This window comes from Ascaphus truei, chromosome 1 (genome assembly GCF_040206685.1).
Source record: "Ascaphus truei isolate aAscTru1 chromosome 1, aAscTru1.hap1, whole genome shotgun sequence".
Classification (NCBI taxonomy): domain Eukaryota; kingdom Metazoa; phylum Chordata; class Amphibia; order Anura; family Ascaphidae; genus Ascaphus; species Ascaphus truei.
Window position 1 is genome coordinate 346,307,240 of NC_134483.1, and position 19,209 is coordinate 346,326,448.

At 47.7% G+C, this 19,209-nt stretch overlaps 1 protein-coding gene across 2 annotated transcripts in view; it reads right to left on the bottom strand.

The window, feature by feature from the left end:
* The window catches only part of ARHGEF38 (Rho guanine nucleotide exchange factor 38), a 76,337-nt gene that overhangs the window by 37,369 nt on the left and 19,759 nt on the right, over positions 1-19,209 (bottom strand). For both annotated transcript variants that reach the window (XM_075608777.1, XM_075608785.1), the window contains exons 2-4: positions 13,036-13,223; positions 11,983-12,106; positions 8,388-8,535 (exon numbers count right to left, since the gene is read on the bottom strand). In XM_075608777.1, coding sequence (XP_075464892.1) covers positions 8,388-8,535; positions 11,983-12,106; positions 13,036-13,223 — 460 coding nt within the window. The remainder of the gene's footprint in view (positions 1-8,387; positions 8,536-11,982; positions 12,107-13,035; positions 13,224-19,209) is intronic.

The following is a 19,209-nucleotide window of genomic DNA, read 5'->3' on the forward strand; positions in this document are numbered from 1 at the left end:
CAACTGTAAGCCGGCATCATTATTTGTGTGTTATCTATGTCATTGCAGGTCAGTATGTGCGCCCTGCAGGTGGCGCACTGAATATCTTCGCCTTTGAGACTCAGTAGCTGTAAGGGAGACGCAAATTGCAAATAAATGCCGGAGATTTACACTTGGTGTTTTGTGGCACCGAGAACAGCAAGTCTGGCTACATCTGTACTAGTGAAGTTACCAGTGCCTATTAAAAATATTGTGGTTAAGCTTTGGGGGTACCCCTGATTCCCCTGGAAAAAAAACGGGGGGTGGGGCAGGGCCATCTTAACAGCATTATAAGCTCCCGGGCAAAGCAGTGCACTGGGCCCTGCCAACTCTCCGCTACAAGTCGTAATTTTTCTCCTTCTACCGAGTTAGCGGGAGATTTGAATGTTGAGGCGAGTGATCAGAAAATTAGTGTTAAATTCTTGTCTGTGCATAGATTAGCATGGGGCCCCTGTGCTCATCGGGCAACTGCACAGTGTGACCATGCATTAAGACGGCACTGGGGGGGAGTGGGGGATAGGGAGCCGGCAGGGAGAATTGCTGTTTTAGAGCTTTGATAACAATATTAAGAGATTTCTGCAATTTGAATTATTCTTTGTGTAGCCATGTGTAAAAATGGTGTACATCTCTTTCTCATGCTGGCAGTAATCCTGGTAGGTATGCAGGGTTGCCAGTAACAATCATGGAGGTTTGCCCTCAAACCCTGGTGAAGTGTCATATGTAACAAAGGAAGTGACAACATGCTTTGTGTCCACTGTTAGTGACACAACGGTGGGTCTGTTTCTGGAGGTTATATAAGACACAGAACTGCCTAAAGTTAGTCAGTCTAGTTCTGGTTATGTTCTTGTGTCCTGAGTGAAGTGTCTGCAGCAGTTCAAGTCTGCCTGCCAGATACTTCAAGGCAAGCTAAATTACACACTGTGTTCAGGGACCTGGCACAGCTGGTGGATCTCCCTTAGGGGAGAGGTGGAAACAACTCCATTAAGAGAAGGAACCTTCTGCATGGAGTACTCCAACAGAATGAGCGGCTAAGTGACGACCGCGATGAGGGTCAGTCTGCCTATGGAGATGACATTAAAGATGCCCTGGTTCAAAAGATCCCTCCTGTGTGAGTGTGGAGTTATTCCCCAGGAGGATGCACCAAGAAGGAGTTCCCCATCAGATACTTCCCCCTGCTGCCGCAGAGATCCTGATGGGGTGGATGCGCTGTACCAGATGTGAGTAGGACTCAGAGCACACTACCTCAGACGCCTGTCATGGTGATATTCCCCATACCAACCCAGCGGGAGACTCAGGAGTCCTGTTACCAGCAGGTGCACCACATATCACACATCCATGTAATTGGGGGATTTTCTTACATATGGGTCAGGATCAGAAGGGCCCAGGGAAAACACCGTTACATTTGGAGGCGATGCTGAGAGACTGTATCAACAGGACAGGCTTTTGCTAGGCACACTAGGAAACAGGGAGAGTGTATGCTGCCAGTCAGTGCTGTGTATGGGACGGGACCTAGGGGTAGTCAGGAAAGTTGTGGCGACATCGCAAAGCACGTCCTAGGGGCCCTGAGAGGAGTAAAGTGGATCTGGAGACAGGGCTATAGCTGTTCTAGTCGCCTTGAGGCAGCTCGTTGTGGGATGCCATGCTCATGGGAATAGCCTGGTTAACGTGGGTCAGGAATTCCAGAGAGGACCTGCACTAGAGGTGGCCAACAGTAGGTAGACGCCCCAGTACTGCATGGGAGAAGCCAGAGTACTCTAGCCAGGAGCCAGAACACTTACCACAGAGCACATACTGGAGGAAGGTGGACACAGCATACACAGAGAGAGTGAGCCTAGCCTGAGGTAGTGCAACATGAGTCAAACATACATTAGATACATGTGTGTGGTGCACTGGCATTCTTTATTGCATCGAAATGGCAGCTGCCCCGCAGAGAGGAGCACCATGTGTGATAGTAGAAATTACCAAGTAAAGATGGCGACTGCAAGAGGTGAAGTTCCGTGCGGTGCGGAGAATAAAAGATGGCGGCCAGCACCAGACGGAGAGCGCACGTGGTGTGTATACCACAGAGGAGAGAGCTACCGAAGGGACTTTGGCTAGTTTACTATGGAGTGGCGCCAAGGCTGTGGCCGCGACGTTTCTGTCCTGCCTAGGATCCCGGGGTTCTACCCTGGAGGACAGTGTGGAGGACATTGTTGTTATGTGTGGAGTGGATGGAGAACCTGATTGCCAGACGGTGATCCCTAGACAAGTATCTACCTCAGTTGCTATAGTGAATGGCCGTGCAAACCAAGATGGCGGTTCCCGCTTCCCTGGGAGACCGCGTGGGCCGATAGAAGAGAATTCTGCAAATGCAAAGATTGCAAGAAGTTGGCCGGGATTGGCGCCAAAAAGAGAACCCCACCCTGCTGGGGGAAATGGCGCGAAAGCTGTGGCCGCGCCCTCCTGGACTGTGACAGGCTCAGAGCCAGTACTGGGTCACCCAGTGAATTTGTGGGACCCTCCCCTAATGTCTACCAAGGGGAGAAGTCCGTTTCTTTGTCAAATGAGAGTGGAGCTAGCTGAGGGAGGAGCTGGAGGTGCGCTTCCTGCCCCTCAGTTGCGAGGAGCTGGTGAACAGGAGAGACTACTGTGCAAGTGTCCCCTGTAACCAGCACCACAAAGACTGAGATGGACATTTCAGCACACCCCTACTCGTTGCCAGGAGGCTTCCTGGTGATAAAGGCAGGTGATACCGAAACTGTACGATGCCTGTGCATGTAGTGCCGATTGCCGGGCAGAGAAGCCAGTACCATGGCGAGGTGTCCCCAATGTGGCATCTACTATCTGTGGGCCGTGCATCCCTTTGTGCCGGGGCAGACCATGGAGGCGGGCGGAGAGACAGCCAAGCTGACGGCTGAAGCCTCTCAACAAGTCAAGACAGAGAAACCTGATCCCGGAGAATGGGGATCGCTATTGATGATAGCTATGGAGCAGAAGGACACTGGGGCCTGTTACCGCAGCGAGAACCCGGAACCTCGCTGGCGGTCCCCTGTGGAAGTACCGCTACCCGTGTCGGAGGCCGCTTCATCGGAGGAGGAGCAAGCCAGCCCGACATCGGTGGTGATGTGCCTACCGGCGGGCCACTACAGCGGTGCTGAAAAAGAGCCAGCACTTACCTGCGAAGCAGCGGAGCTGAGTTCCGAGGTGCCGAGATCACCTGTGCGGTGGCAACCGGAGCGAAGGAGTCCCACGGCCGTGGCGATTCCCAATGTGGAAGGTGGGAAAGACACCATCCCAAGCCGAAGGAGCGGTGAGACACACCCTTACCCTCCACAGGCATCGATGGCGGCGACAGCAAAGGAAGGCCCAGCCAAGGCCCGAGCGGAGCGGCAAGAAGAACCTTTACTTCCGGCGGCGGATGTCGTTGTGGAAGAAGAGGTTCCGGTGGGGAACCCAACCCTAGATGGTGGCGCGGAGTCCCGCGAGATGGATGACATTACTTCCGGCGTACACTGCAGAACCGGATGGAAGATGGCCGCACCCTCGCGACCGCCGTGCTGCACCAGGTCGCCTGGAACAGGGAAAGGCAAGAACTGGCAGGCCATGCGGAAGCCTGGAAACCAAGAGACTGGTGAGCCTGAACTGCAACCTGCTGGTACCGGCCGAGGTATTGTGAAGCTGCGGGTCACTGTACCGCATCGGCCGCTAGCCTTCCCCTATGCTTTGCCCCCGGCCACTGCCCAATGCCCTGCCCCTGTCACCTTGTCATCCGGGTCCCTATCGAGCCAGGGGTTGTCTGGGGAGTCACGGGAAACTTCCGATGAACGGACTGGGTCAAATCGGGACTGGGGGGATTGTTTCACCTCTGATGAGGGATCAGGGAGGGAAATGCTTTCGCGTAAAATGTCATCCTGTACGAGTGATAATGATGGTAATGCCAATGTAAGATGTAGGCCTAAGCGCCTTGGGTCCAACTCTAGGTCCACAGGGACATCCGGAATTTCTTCAGGGGGAGAGCCGAAAGAGAGTGAGCATACCATGGCAGTAACAGAGCGGGTAAAGGAGAAAGAAACCAGATGGTGGGCTCCCATGTTTGAGGGGTATGAGGCTGGTTGGACCGAACGCGGTTCATACTAAAAAGGGATGGCATAGTGGACAACTGGTGGGACATAGGTGAGTTCTCTGATGAGGAGCGCTTAGAAGAGCTCCGAAAACTGTGGTATGATATACAGAAAGGTTTAGTTACTCCCCGAGGGTCGTCTATACTACATGATCTAGTTGATCCTGATGAGCCTTTGTCGTGGGTACTGCCACGCATGGCAGGTAACAAGAAATTGATCCGCATCAGCAGGGCAGAAAGGGCGATAGTAGCCAGATACAAGAAATCCCATGGCCTGGAATACCCGTACGTGCCTGAACCTTTGATGCAAGAGATCGAGGATAATAGGGATATGTGGTTGAGAGAGGCAGTGGAGGATTATATAATGTCCAAATCGGCTGGGCATGCTTCATTCAAGACTGAGGAGAGGATAGCTTATCTTATGAGGGTATGGAGTGTTGGGCGCAACATCTTCATGAATAAGATGGAGTATAGGCCAGAAAATGGGCCGCCTAGGTCGTACAGCATTACTGTGAAAGATGCCAATGGGAGGGAGGTGCAGAAACCAGACCCTAGGCACTATTATTAATTCAGGTTCTCCTCAGGAGCAGTGCAGCCTTGCAGGTCAGGATGTACTGTATGCAATTATGTTGATACAGAAACAATGCATGTGTTGAAATAATGTATTTCTATGCTAATATATTGTTATGTTGTTATGTGTTGCAGTGCTACCTGAAGGAAGGTTCCACAAATTTAGATCCCAGCCGGGGACGTTGGGTTCCACCAGGGGGAGATTGTAGCCATGTGTAAAAATGGTGTACATCTCTTTCTCATGCTGGCAGTAATCCTGGTAAGTAGGCAGGGTTGCCAGTAACAATCATGGAGTTTTGCCCTCATACCCTGGTGAAGTGTCATACACTACCGACACGTTTAATCCGAGCAGGGCTAGTTCCGCAAGCCGGGGGATGCCCCGGCTTGCTAGCCCCACTCCCTCGGCGTGCCGTGCGTCACCGATGCACGGTCACGCGTCATCGGGTGTCAGCGCCCCCTGCACGCGCGTCCAGGGCTCCCCGAGGGAGCCCTGGTGTCCCGCGATGTGGGGGACGGCGGCAGGGGGTTCCGGGGGACCCGGCGGACCCGGCAGCGGGAGGGAGAGCGCCCCGATCGGAGGGCGCTCTTCCGCTGCTTCGGCGCGCGCCCGGCACCCTCCGGCGCGCGCCAGGTTACTGCTGCGGCCGAGAACGGGCAAATGCTCGAATAAACTCGGCCGCAGCAGTATGTAACAAAGGAAGTGACAACATGCTTTGTGTCCACTGTTAGTGACACAACGGTGGGTCTGTTTCTGGAGGTTATATAAGACACAGAACTGCCTAAAGTTAGTCAGTCTAGTTCTGGTTATGTTCTTGTGTCCTGAGTGAAGTGTCTGCAGCAGTTCATGTCTGCCTGTCAGATACTTCAAGGCAAGCTAAATTACACACTGTGTTCAGGGACCTGGCACAGCTGGTGGATCTCCCTTAGGGGAGAGGTGGAAACAACTCCGTTAAGAGAAGGAACCTTCTGCATGGAGTACTCCAACAGAATGAGCGGCTAAGTGACGACCGCGATGAGGGTCAGTCTGCCTATGGAGATGACATTAAAGATGCCCTGGTTCAAAAGATCCCTCCTGTGTGAGTGTGGAGTTATTCCCCAGGAGGATGCACCAAGAAGGAGTTCCCCATCAGATACTTCCCGCTGCTGCCGCAGAGATCCTGATGGGATGGAGGCGCTGTACCAGATGTGAGTAGAACTCAGAGCACACTACCTCAGACGCCTGTCATGGTGATATTCCCCATACCAACCCAGCGGGAGACTCAGGAGTCCTGTTACCAGCAGGTGCACCACATATCACACATCCATGTAACTGGGGGATTTTCTTACATATGGGTCAGGATCAGAAGGGTCCAGGGAAAACACTGTTACATTTGCTTCAGCCCTTATCTAGTAATGAGCTTCCTATCTTTTCCTTCTCCCCCCGTATAGCTTGTACACATAGCTGCCATTCTGAGCAGCTGGCTACTTTATTATTTTAGTAACCGCTTTGTAACTTTTTATCATAGCACTTCAGTGCCCGGGATCCTGCTGCTTTCCCGGGACATTGACAAACAAAGCACATGCAAATCTGAAAATCTGGTGTACGGCTTGTAAGCATCAAATGACATAAGCGATGGTGACCTGTGTGTATAGTGTCCTGGAGCTTTAGGCATCTATCTATCTATCTATCTATCTATCTATCTATCTATCTATCTATCTATCTATCTATCTATCTATCTATCTATCTATCCCAGGGGTGGTCTACTCCAGTACTCAAGAGCTACCACGAGGTCAGGTTCACAGGATATCCCTGCTTTAGCACAGGTGGTGCAGTCAAAGACTGAGCCAACTGTGCTGAAGCTGGTTATATCCGGAAATCCCGACCTCACGTCTTTAGGACTGGAGATGGCTCCCCCTGATCTGTCCGCTGCTGCTGCTGCTGCTGCTGTCCTGTCATACAGCCAGCATGAATTCCTGCAAGTTCAGTGAACCAACAGAGAACCGCAGCACAGGCTCCAGAAAGCCCCGAAATAACAGGGGTCACTTCACACTACCAGCCTCAAAACTGCAGAGAGCAATCTCTCCTAGGACCCTCGTTTAAACGTCAGGGCCATGTTCAAGGGATTACATCTGGGTGAATGATCCCCCCCCCTTTTTTTTTAAACCAGAATCTGTAGTATTTTTAAATCATTTTTTCAAATTGGTTTGTAAACATGGTTTGAATGGCTGCTCCCTTTTCAACCAGTAATTTCCCAGACAGAGATCCCTTATTATTATCTTCCCTGATCTTTATTTACTCTCTGATAAGGACAGGATGAGGGTAAATAAAGCACTTGATTGACAAATACTTCCACATCCAGAGGCCCTAAGGAATGTAATTTGTAATTGATTAAAAAAGAAAAAAAGAAGAAAAAAAAAAGAAAGCACCCGTATCTTGGTTTCTAGCATGGTTAGATTAGTTGTATGTATGCATGTATGTATGTCTTTATTTATATAGTGCCATTAGTGTACATAGCGCTTCACAGCAGTAATACACGTGACAGTCATATAAATAACAAACAATACAAATAACAGATCATGGGAATAAGTGCTTCAGACATAGAACTAACATTTAGGAAATGGAGTCCCTGCTCCGAAGAGCTTACAATCTAATTGGTAGGAAGAACGTACAGAGACAGTAGGAGGCTGTTCTTGTAAGTGCGCCTGCAGGGGGCCAAGCTTTATGTATGAGGTGTAAAGTATCAGCCACGAAGCTCCTGTATTCATATGCTTCGTTAAGCAGGTGTGTTTTAAGATGTGTCTTAAAGGTGGATAGGGAGGGTGCTAGTCGGGTATTCGGGGAATAGTTAAAGTAAGCTAATTAGATTGTTAAAGGGTTTACAAAAAAAATGGGTTTTGGGTGAGCTACATGGGATTAAATATTTAAAAGCCATGGCAGCTGGACCTAGCTGTGCCATCTATCCCTTCCCAAATATCATGGCAAGGTGGCTGAGTACCGTTCAGTGGCTGCTGTGTCACATTGTCAAGAATACCACAGTCCTACAATAGCTCAGGTTAATGGGTTGATTGCTGTTCTGGGTTGAAGCTATTATTCTTTTTTTCCCACCTCTATAATATTATTTATTTGTATGCTGTATTCTTCTGGCGTTAGTATTTTGTAGAATAAATAACGTGGCACGTAATGTTACACTTTTATTGGAGAGCTTCTTTGGTGCTCAACTCCAATCCTCAACCCCCACTCAACTGGTCAGATTTTCAGGATATTCAAGCTTCAATACAGGTGTCTCAACCAAAGACTGCACCACCCTGTCCTGAAGCAGGTACTGATTGAGCCACCTGTGCTGAAGCAGAAAATATCCAGAGCAGCTGGTGAGCTAGTTCTTGTTTTCGCCATTATAAATGACTTTTTTTTTTTCTTTTTGCACTGAATTTTGTATTTCGCTGTCTATTTATAGCAGTGCTAATGGAGGAAGAACCCTTCCTCGTGCTATTTTCAGGCTCATCACAAAGGAATCCATTCGTGGCTCCCAGCCCGCAAGCCTTTTTTTAAAATGTTTTATAGGGAGTAGCGTGAGACACACAAGTGAGTCTGATGGGATCGGAATTGATATTAAGGCTTTTCATGTGCATCCATCTCCAGCGGTCTCTGTGCCAGATGATTACTGAGGGAGAGAATGGGAGGGAGGGTGGGGGGAGCAGATCAGCATTGGGAAGAGCTTACTTTAACGCTTGTGTGCAGTGTCTTAAATACAGCTTCAGTTCTCCGTCCTTTTCATATGACTCCAACACGGTGTGTGCGTCATCATGGTGATAACAGTAGATTTTATATACGTCTTCCAGCGGCCCCTTCATTTCCAAGAACAATTCCCCTGGAAACAGAGAGATAAATACATCCATGAAGACAATTGCTGCTGCCATTATACTTATATGTTATTGTCTGTCCGCTTTGCGCGCGGCCCCTTCAATAACAATCTGCAATGTGCTGCCCGCCTTTATAGCCACTGAATGGCTCTTCATATAATAAATGAGTAAAGTATTGCTGTGCCACGGTTTCATTGCATTCAGTTTTTTATTGGAACCGGCACAGCCACATTAGGGGAGCAGTTTCTTCTGTATTCTTGCCTTGCCGGCCTCATTCCGAATGGATGTTGTGCTGTGCAGATCTGCCTGGATTGTGCTGTGCAGATCTGCCTGGATTGTGCTGTGCAGATCTGCCTGGATTGTGCTGTGATTTCAGCCCTGTTCAGCACTCTTCTGTTTTTGTATGTACAGTACTGTAGTAGAGATGTGTGAAATGTTCTCACACTTTTCTCTGTGTTGATACATAGACACCCATGGATGCTTCCTAAACTGAAATGACTCAATAGTGACACATGACAATGTTTATTAATCTAAGCCGTAGTGAGCAATAATATACCTCTTGGATGAATAATGAACAGAGTGGTAACACATTATTCTTGGACATCTCTAAGAATTCCTGGTAGAGCAAAGTTTAAGCAAAAAAAAAAAGCCTCTTGTATTGCGTGTATAATTGACTATTTATGTTCTGTGGCAGCTGTAATGCATACCATAGTAACACAGTTGTGGTTGAACAAATACTGTACATTTGTCCATCAAATTCAAACTTTTATTAAATTCTTCAATAGTAGAAATACTTATTGACTAGAGATCCAGAGGAAGCCAAATAAAAAATATAAAAAAAGCAGTAGTAGCATGACATTCCCAATTTATGCATCAAAAACTCCTTTCCGACTCTTTTTCTAAATCAATGTCAATCCTACGATCAATACTCCAGCTGTGTTTAACCTGTTCTATATGTCCCGGTATACATTTCCTTTCACTGCTAAATAACTATAAGGCCGCGCTTATAGTCCTTGCTACGGCGACGTGACGCTGACGTCCCGCTGAGGTCGCTGAAAAAGCAAATTTAATTGACTTCCAGCGATCGTGCCCATACATTTGTTTTGACGCGACGTCGCGTCGCCGGGACTATCAGCGTGGCCTAAAGAATCCTTCTCTTTTGTTGTTGATGAACCTGTACTGATTGTGCCGCCCTCAGGGTTGAAAAGTTCACTTACAATATTGACCTTGAATATATTTGTAAATAATAATTATATGCCCTCTTAGAAACTCTTTTCCAAAGAAGAACAATTCTAATTTGAATAAACTTTTCTTTATAAGTCAGGCCTATCAATTTTGCTCCTTTGTCTTTTATTTAATGAGTATTGCAGTGAGAGGAAAATTCCGGGCACTTACAATTACCCCCCCGGCGCCTATGCTGTGCGCTGCCAGGCTGACCTGTTGATTGAAAACAAGTCAGCCACCCATGTACCACTTAGTGAGCAGTGCGGGCAGTGGCGGGTTTACAAAACCGCCGCACTCACCTGGTGCAACGCTCCTCCTTCGTGCCGCGCTCCTCCTTCAGCGCCAAATGATACTGCGATGTCACGTGGTGTCGTGTTGCCATGGCAACGAGATGCTGTGTGACGTCGCAACGCTATTTGATGCTGAAGGAGGAGGGCGACACGAAGGAGGAACGTGGCACAAAGGTAAACACTTTACAGAAGCCCCACGCTCTTCCCCTGGCAATCAGGGGAGATTTGCGGCCCCTGCATTTTGGTGGCCTGGACCTAATGGGAGGTCTGCCACTGTGTGCGCGTGAGAGGGTGGGGGGCCAGAGCAGAGAGCAGGAGGCGGCACAGGCATACCCGGGGCTGGAGGCGGAGCTGCATGTATGTATATCTTTATTTATATAGCGCCATTAATGTACATAGCACTTCACAGCAGTAACACGAGACAATCATATAAATAACAAATAATATAAATAACACATAAAGAGGAGAAGTGCTTCAGACATAAAAGTAACATTTAGGAAAAGGAGACCCTTCTCCAAAGAGCTTACAATCTAATTGGTTGGTAGGGAGAACATACAGAGACAGTAGGAGGGCGATCTGGTAAGTGCGTCTGCAGGGGGCCAAGCTTTATGTATGAGGTGTTAATTATCAGCCATGGAGCTACTCATATACTTCCTTAGGCTACGCTTATAGTGTCAGTGACGGCGATGCGACGGTCGCTGGAAAATCAAATATAGATGACTTCCAGCAATCGCGACCAGTCCGTCGCGCCAGCACACCGTCACGTCGCGCTTACTATAAGCACACGCGACGGCAGCAATGCATTTGTTTTGCTGCGACGTCGCTGTCGCCGTCGACGTCACTATAAGAGCAGCCTTAAGCAGGTGTGTTTTGAGGTGGGTCCTAAATGTGGATAGAGAGGTTGCTAGTCAGGTAATGAGGGGAAGGGCATTCCAGGGGTGTGGGGCAGTCAGTGAGAAAGGTTTAAGGCGGGAGAGGGGTTTAGATACAAAGGGGGTAGAGAGAAGACATCTTTGAGCAGAACGCAAGAGTCGGGATGGAGCATAGCGAGAAATTAGGGCTGAGATGTAAGGAGGGGCAGAAGAGAGTAAAGCTTTAAAAGTGAGGAGGAGAATGGAGTGTGAGATGTGGGATTTGATCGGAAGCCAGGAGAGGGATTTCAGGAGGGGAGATGCTGAGACAGATCTAGGAAAGAGTAGAGCGATTATGGCAGCAGCGTTTAGGATAGATTGTAGGGGAGACAGGTGAGAGGCAGGAAGGCCGGACAGCAGGATGTAACAGTAATCGAGACGGGAGAGAATGAGGGTCTGTGTTAGAGTTTAAGTCTGGGGGTAGGAGGTAGGCGTGTCTGTGTTAGTAATTGTGAGAAAAAATGTCAGTGAGTGTGAGAGGGTATGTGTGAGTCAGTCAACGTGTGTGTGTGTTAGCCAGTGTGTCACTGACACAGTGACATAGAGCTGCCGATGTGTGTGTGGGGGCTCCTAAAAATTCGGCCTAGCACCTAAGTATCTCATGCATAGCCATGAAAGTTTTAACATGGTAATAAAAAAATCACATTGAGTGAAATAACTCCGGCAACTTCTAGCCTGTTCATGAACAATGCCTCCAAATTCCTTTCTGACGTAAGTACCTTTAACTAAGCTTCTGGAATTATAAGGTGTCAGGTAGAATAGCACCGTTACTAAATAAGGACCTTTGTTTTCTATCATTCATTTCAAGTGAGACTCAAATGTTTCTTTTTTATTCAAAAATAAATGATGATTAGTGGTGTGCTTTCTTTAACAAGATACGGGTGCCTCACTTCCAGGGATTCTTTGGCATGAGACATCTTGTTCTCACATGAGAGCAGGGCACCACTAAATCTATTCCCTGGTACGTTATATTGGAATGAAGATAAAGAGACGCGTGTTAACTAGAACCACACAAATCCAATGGATATACCTATCACTTGCAGATCTGGGTCCACGTCTGTTGTGGCGTCTTCTAGCAGCGACACAAGTTTGGCTGATATCTGGCAGACGGATTCGATGTTGCTAAACAAGACGTCCACATCAAAGCGCTCGGACTGATAAAACATAAAAGTCATTAATCAATGTAATGCAAGAATACACCATAGACAATGTCTGTATGAATGGCACACATCTAATTTGAAGCGTGACAATTTTGCTGACATTAATATAATAAGTGTGTTCTTTCTGAGGTGGACCACTCAATTGTTTTAGCTGTAAGGTCCTGATTTACAAAATGGTTGTAGGCCTCAAGGTCCATTCATTTGACTGTGTGCTGTGGTACACTAAATATTAGCAACGTTTAGTAAATGTGGGCTTAGCCCCTAAGCACGGCCTCTCCCGCATTCTCCTGAAGTTAACTGTCTGATTAATATATACATCATATGCTTGCACTGCAGCCAGGGATTCTGGGAAATGACATGCAAATGAGCACACAGTGTTATGTAACAGATCTCAAAGGATGCTATTTGCTGGGTATGCATGAAACGAACCTATTCATTAAACTATGATAATAGTAGAACTCCCTGTATTTGGAAGAGTAATGGAATCCAGTACTGTATGTTCAACAATGAGAAACAATCATGAAGTGGCCTGCCACTCACGATCATATAGAGACAGGCTCACAATCCGACTTCCAAACATTCATACGCGAAGAACTGTATACAGGCATACCCCGGTTTAAGGACACTCACTTTAAGTACACTCTCGAGTAAGGACATATCCCCCAATAGACAAACTGCAGCTCGTAGTAATTTTGAAGCTATCATTAGTCATACGTATAAGTAGCTGATCAGCTGGAATTTAGCGGGGATTGAGAAAAGGGAAACATTAATTTCTCACAAGATAGAAATAAGTGAGACCGTTACTTTAACGGTAATTGAATGACACTGATCAGTTGCTCACTTTGTTTGGTTTTGACCTGCTGCATGTGGCTGCTCCTTGAAATAACTTCTATTCCTGAAAACAAGGAGCATTGGTCACTTACATGATGGTTTCTGAGTGGCTGGACCACTTCTCTGATGCAGAGCTCCAGATCTTTCAGATAGTCTCTTTCTGTCTGGATCAGCTCACTAATAATCTTTGACCTCCTGGCCATCTTTCGCCTCTGCATTTCTTCTGTGTCCTGTGTTGGAGATGATGGGGCTGACGATGCGATATTTGGTGCCATCTTTTCTGTTTTAAGGTAAAGAAGCCACAGGTTGAGGAAAAATTGTCACCCTAAATAAACACAAAGTGAACACTCCACTTATTCACTGACATTTATTTTAATCATTTATAGGTCACCTGAGCCAGGGGGATGGAGGGTGAGGGAGGGAGTGCTTCTGAAGAGATCTGTGGTCCCCCAACCTCCAAAGGTTCCCTAGTTCATAAGCCACAAGAGTTTTATTTGTTTGCTGTTTCATTGAGAAATCCAAAATAATTATAAACATACGGTCACCAATAGAAAGCTGCAACGTTATCTTGTGATGATGTTGCAGCATTTCATTGGCCGCCGGAGGCATGGCTGACCCAGCAGCCATTTTGTGTTCCTGGCAGCTATTCTTACCCAGTGGACAAAACGTTTATTCCCTCGGGGACTCGGGGGATCGAGGTTTAGCTCTGTGGGATCCCCTGGTTCAGGTTAATTAAAAAAACAAAAAAAAAACATTTTTTAAATTGCGAGCAGCCTGTATTGCAGCGTTAACATATCTCTTTGCTACTGAATTTCAAATACATTCAAACAAATACATGTTTCAAGTTATGCTGAAAAACTGGTGCTGTTATGAAGCAATACTTATTACCAGGTTTTAAAAACTATTGTTTTTCATTATTTAATTTTTTAGCATTGATACTGGACCTTGGAGCCTGGGAAGTTGCCCCCCTGTGTATACATCCCCATTATGATACATATAAATAAACACACAACAAAGGTATGGAGGTACAAAGGCTGCGGTTTTTATGTAAACAGATAACATAACCCAGTAAGTGTCTGCAGACTGCCCAACCACTGGGTAAAGGCCAATGGTACCCAAACCAATGTCCTGCAACACCCACCACGCCGAGCAGCTCACTGGCCCAGCTGCATAGCGAGAATGTGCACCAGGACGTTGTGCTTACATGCCACCCCCAGCCACCACAGGGCTTTTCCACACCATAGAGCCCTGTCTGGCAAGGTTAAAGCATACTTACCCCCAACAGCTGCCACCCATGGCTATTTTACAGCCTTAAACTATCCCTGTACCGCCAGACCCAAAGGGACCCTCATGAATTGTGACGTTAGATAACTCCAGTCTGATGTTAGAGAGATATACTCATCAGCTGCGAGAATGGGCCACAGGTTCTCAAAGCCCAATGAGCCCTGCCCACTCGACAATAAATGCCACCACTAGGCAATTACTGAACACACGGAACATGAGAGACTTTACCCACTAGAGCCAGACCCCCTGAGGGTCAGGCAGCGCCACCGCTGTCTCTCCCCCAAACCAGGCGCCACGCCACCTGACCCCCCCCCAGACACACAACTAGTCTTACCCAGGCAAGAACTGACCACCGCCAGAAAAGGCCCCCAATGCTGCCATGCCGGGGGCTACTACCGCTCCAGACGTGGGTACTTGCGACACTGCACCCTCTTTGACACCCACATGACCCCTCCAATTTTTATAGGTGTCCAATTTCCTTCTGCTGGCTGAGATTGAACCCCGCCTTTATCTCCACTTGTCTGGTGAAACACTGCAAACCAGCCCTGTGAGCCATAAGCTCAACCTATATGCCCTTCAAGCTAGATATCGCCAATGCCTCCATGAAGCCTGTCAGCAAAGATATCTCAATATCTCACCTCCCTGGAACTGCTCTACCTCGGCTGGTAAATGCCACCCACCCAGCTGGTGACGCATGTATAAGCATCGTTAAAAACAACCATCAAAAGCTTCTCCCGTCCAAGGGGTCAGGCAGCGCCACCACTGCCTCTCCACCTGAAGTAGGCGCACCCCTGCCCGGTCAAGAACAGACCACTGCCAGTAAGGAGAAGCCCCATACCGCCTGCTCCATGCTGGATTCCACTACAGCCCCAGGCATAACTACTTGCAACAGCACACCTCCTTCGACCCCCATATTACGCTTCCATGTTTCCATAGGTCCCAATTTTTTACTCCCTCAGGCTCAGATTGAACCCAACCTTTACCTCAATATGCAACATCCAACCAGCCCTGTGAGCTACAAGTTCAAACTATCCACCTTTCTAGCTAGCCACCACTTCCCTGAAGCCTGCCAGGAGACATAACTCAGAATCTCCACTCCCTTGCTCTTCTACTGCGCCTAAACTGGTAAATGCCACCCAAACCAACTGGTAACACATGTATAAGCGTCCTAACAATGACCATCAGCAACTTTGCCCGCGTCAGCCAGACTCACCGAGGAGTAAGGCAGTGAAACCACAGCCTCTCCGCCCGAGGCGGGTGCACTCCCTTTTACACCCATATTATCCTAAGTTTCCATAGGTGCCTCTAAGAGATGTGTGCAGAGGTATGCTACTGGAGACTGTTTTAGGGTGGAATTAATATAAGGCTTGATTTCCTGTTCCATTAAACACTGAAAACACAAAACATAACAGAAAAACCTGCTCCACTTTGGAGAATAACTAATCCTTTACTGCAGCCTTATCTAACTGGGTGGGTAGCTAGGCTGATTACCACCCCAAACAAATATATATATAGGTTGCAGACCTGCCTAAGACATGCAGATGAGCATACAGCTATATTTGTATATATATATATATATATATATATATATATATATATATATATATATATATATATATCCCCAGATGAAGTCCTACCAATAGGACGAAACGGGTAGGGTAAGGCTTAAAATGATATCTACAAAGCTCCCCCTATCTTCAGAATTGCTATATTCCTATTTCCAGTCACAATATTAGTTCATACTCTGGACATTATTACCTGTCGCTCCGGCACAAATACAAGCCCAGTGACGTCACGCTCGCTATCTCGCGAGACTTGATGAGTAACTCAGGAGTACTGGAAATCAGCTGCAGACGGATCGGTCACAGAATCTCGGCGTTCCACGTGGAGAGGAGCAGACCGCCATACAGAACAGCAGGAAGGAGAGAAACTTATGTGTCCTACATGCATAAACCTTTGGCTACTTTGTAAGTAGCTATCTACTTTTGCGCAATATATGAATACAAAACGTACTTCACTATATTTTGTCTTTCTTTTATTTTCAGAGAATTCATCTAAAAGATATCGGATACTGTTTCCAATCTGTATCATGCTCTCTTTTTATCATATATAGCGATCTTTGCGCCTGTGTTTATTTTCCTTTTTATATATATATATATATATATATATATATATATATATATATATATATATATGTGTGTCACGCCTGTATGCCCGCAGACCTGGCTAGACCCCAGTACTGAGGTGGAAATGGTATGATACCACACACCCACAGCAGTGGGAGCAAGCCCGGAGTGTGGTATGGCGTTGCTGGGCCTATTGGAAGAGTAGTTAGTTATACTTGCAATGCTTGGGGATGTCCGTAAGAGTAGTCGTGTCCATGTGCCAATGTCCAGGAGTCCAGAGGTTAGAATCGTCAGAGTATAAGACAGGTCCTAGGAAGCCAGAGGTAAACGAAGTAGTATGCGTAGCAGGGTTCAAGGGATACCAGAGAGCAGAGTAGTCCAGGACAAGCAGGGGTCAAAGCCAGGGAAATCCAAGATAACACAGGAGCAGGAAACAACAGGAACACAGAGGGAGCACAGCATAGGTCAGGTACACACAGGGAAACAGGAACTATGCAGAGCGAGGAAGAAGTGGACAGACAGGGGTTATAAAGGAGGGCATACCAATAGGAGAGAGGGGAGGAGTAGAGAGAGAAGTGGGAGATGACAGGGATAGGACAGGGAGGGAAGAGGAGGAGACAGAAGGGGCAGTCCGGGGAATGGCCTGGAGGGCTTGGGAGGCGGAGACATGGGGAATAGGATAAGAAGAGCATGGGAGGAGGGAGCAGGTGGATCAGGGAGAACAGCGGAGGAGTGTGTGCGCGTGCCCATCGTGGGCTGAGGGAGCGCACGCACCGGTCGCGTCACCAGGCGCGCGGAATGCCGCGCCGCGGGCACCACGGAGGAAGGAGGCAACGGGACTGATGCCGCCACGGGGGAAGGTAATGCGGGCACCGCGGGAGAGAGTGAGCGGGGAGGATCATAGGAGGGACTGAGGGACCGCATGGGTATGCGAGACCTGCGGGGAACGCGCTGCGGCAAGGGGAGAGAGGTGGAAGGCAAAGGAGAGGAGTGGGAAGGAATAGAAGGGGCAACAGAAGATGGGAGAGAGGGACAAGGAGGGGAAGGAATCTCCTGAGTCGTCACAATATGTAGTGGTTTCAGTACCGTGTTAGCCGAGCTTCAATAATCAAAAATGAATAGACGATACCGTTCTGTGGCTAACAAAATGCTTTTATTTGTGCGAGCTTTCGAGATACACTGATCTCTTCCTAAGGCGGTGTTGCAATGAATAAAGCAAGCAAAGGGTTTACTTAAAAACAGTGTCTCTTGGAATGTTATCTGTGCTTGTCCCTCCCCCGTGTGTAGATGTGATTTATGGCTAGAGATGTTAAATGGTCCCTGAATGTTAGTGATGTAAGAGTGTGTGTGTATCTATGTAAATATAAATGAATAAAGAGCCCACAGGGGAGGCGGGGGGAGGCGGGGCAGTGACGTAACTGGGCCGATAGCCCGCGATGCACCGACGTCAACGTAACGTGACGTTGACGCTGCTTTGCTTTGCTGTGATTGGAAGTTTTCAGCCGACAGCGCGCTGAGAAACAGGCTCTGCTGTCGGCTGAAAATCCCAACGCCTCAGCAATACTGCGGACGCTCGCGTGAGCCCCCTCTAAAGACATCCTCATTGAGGATGCAGGGGCTCAGCGCGGCTTCCCCTACCATGGACATAGCCTATCTCAGCTGCTAAATGCAAACTCTCCACGCTGGTGTCGCACGTGTATGCTTCCATAAAGCATCCATCAGGGACTTTACCCTACATCTGTCGGGCACACCGAGGGGCCAGGCAACTCACCACCGCCTGAGGCAGGTGCAGCCCCGCCCAGGCAAGAACTGACCATCGCTAGCTAGCAAGGTGGCCCTCCCTCCCTGCTACTACAGCAACAGTGGTGTGAACTGGTGACAGCACACCCCCTTTACAGAGCCTTTGCCCTCCCCTCCTCCCCCACTCGTTTTTATTATAATTGCACACGTCTTGGATCAAACAGACTATTATATACAGCCATGGAATATATCAAATGTACTGAATTAATCAGCCTACCTCATTCAAGAAATTATACTTGCTGAAATTTTGAAGGAATAGTTATGCAAAATCATACTTCTAGGCGATACCATTTTAAAAACAATGTAATAACCTGTAATTTCTGTTCCTTTGAAAGCACTGCTTCACGACGTCCCTAGGTGTAATACCCACGGTAGGCTTGGCCTAGAGCAGTATACATAACACAGAAGGATTTTAGCTTTTATACACAAGCTGCATAGATCCTATAATGTTAAACCAGCTTGTGAAAAATAAAAAAACTGCAAGGAACAAATTATACCTTTTAAATGGCTAACTGATGTTACAAGAGAGTTTCAAGCTTCGAGGACCACTTCAGTCCCCTATTCAGGCAAGTTGCAATGTTAAACCTACAGTATAGCCAGAAAGTGAATCGCTCTAAGATCGGCAGAATCCATTACCGATTGCCTTAGAGATGTGAGGATATAGGCCCCGGATCAGCTTGGAACCCACACATCTGACTGATTTTGAACCCTGGAAGTTGTGACTTCCCATCATATTAAATGGATCCATGAAGTGGAATACAGATATGAAGTTCAAACTAACAAGCTGCAGATGTGGCCCGTGGGCAAACATTGAGCTGCTGTGGCTGCTTCTCCGCAGGAGGTGGGGATTGTGCAGTCTGCTTCCCCCAGCTGCTGGAACATATGCTACATCTGTATGCACACTAATGGTGAGTAAAATGAAGCTGAAACATATTTCCTCAGGTGATATGAGGTAATGTTTTACTGTACATTGTAGTACATTTCAACATAGTTTTTGAATTCTTTCCAGCTTCCTGGTCCTGCCAGATAGGACAGTGTTGTCTTGGTGATGTTACC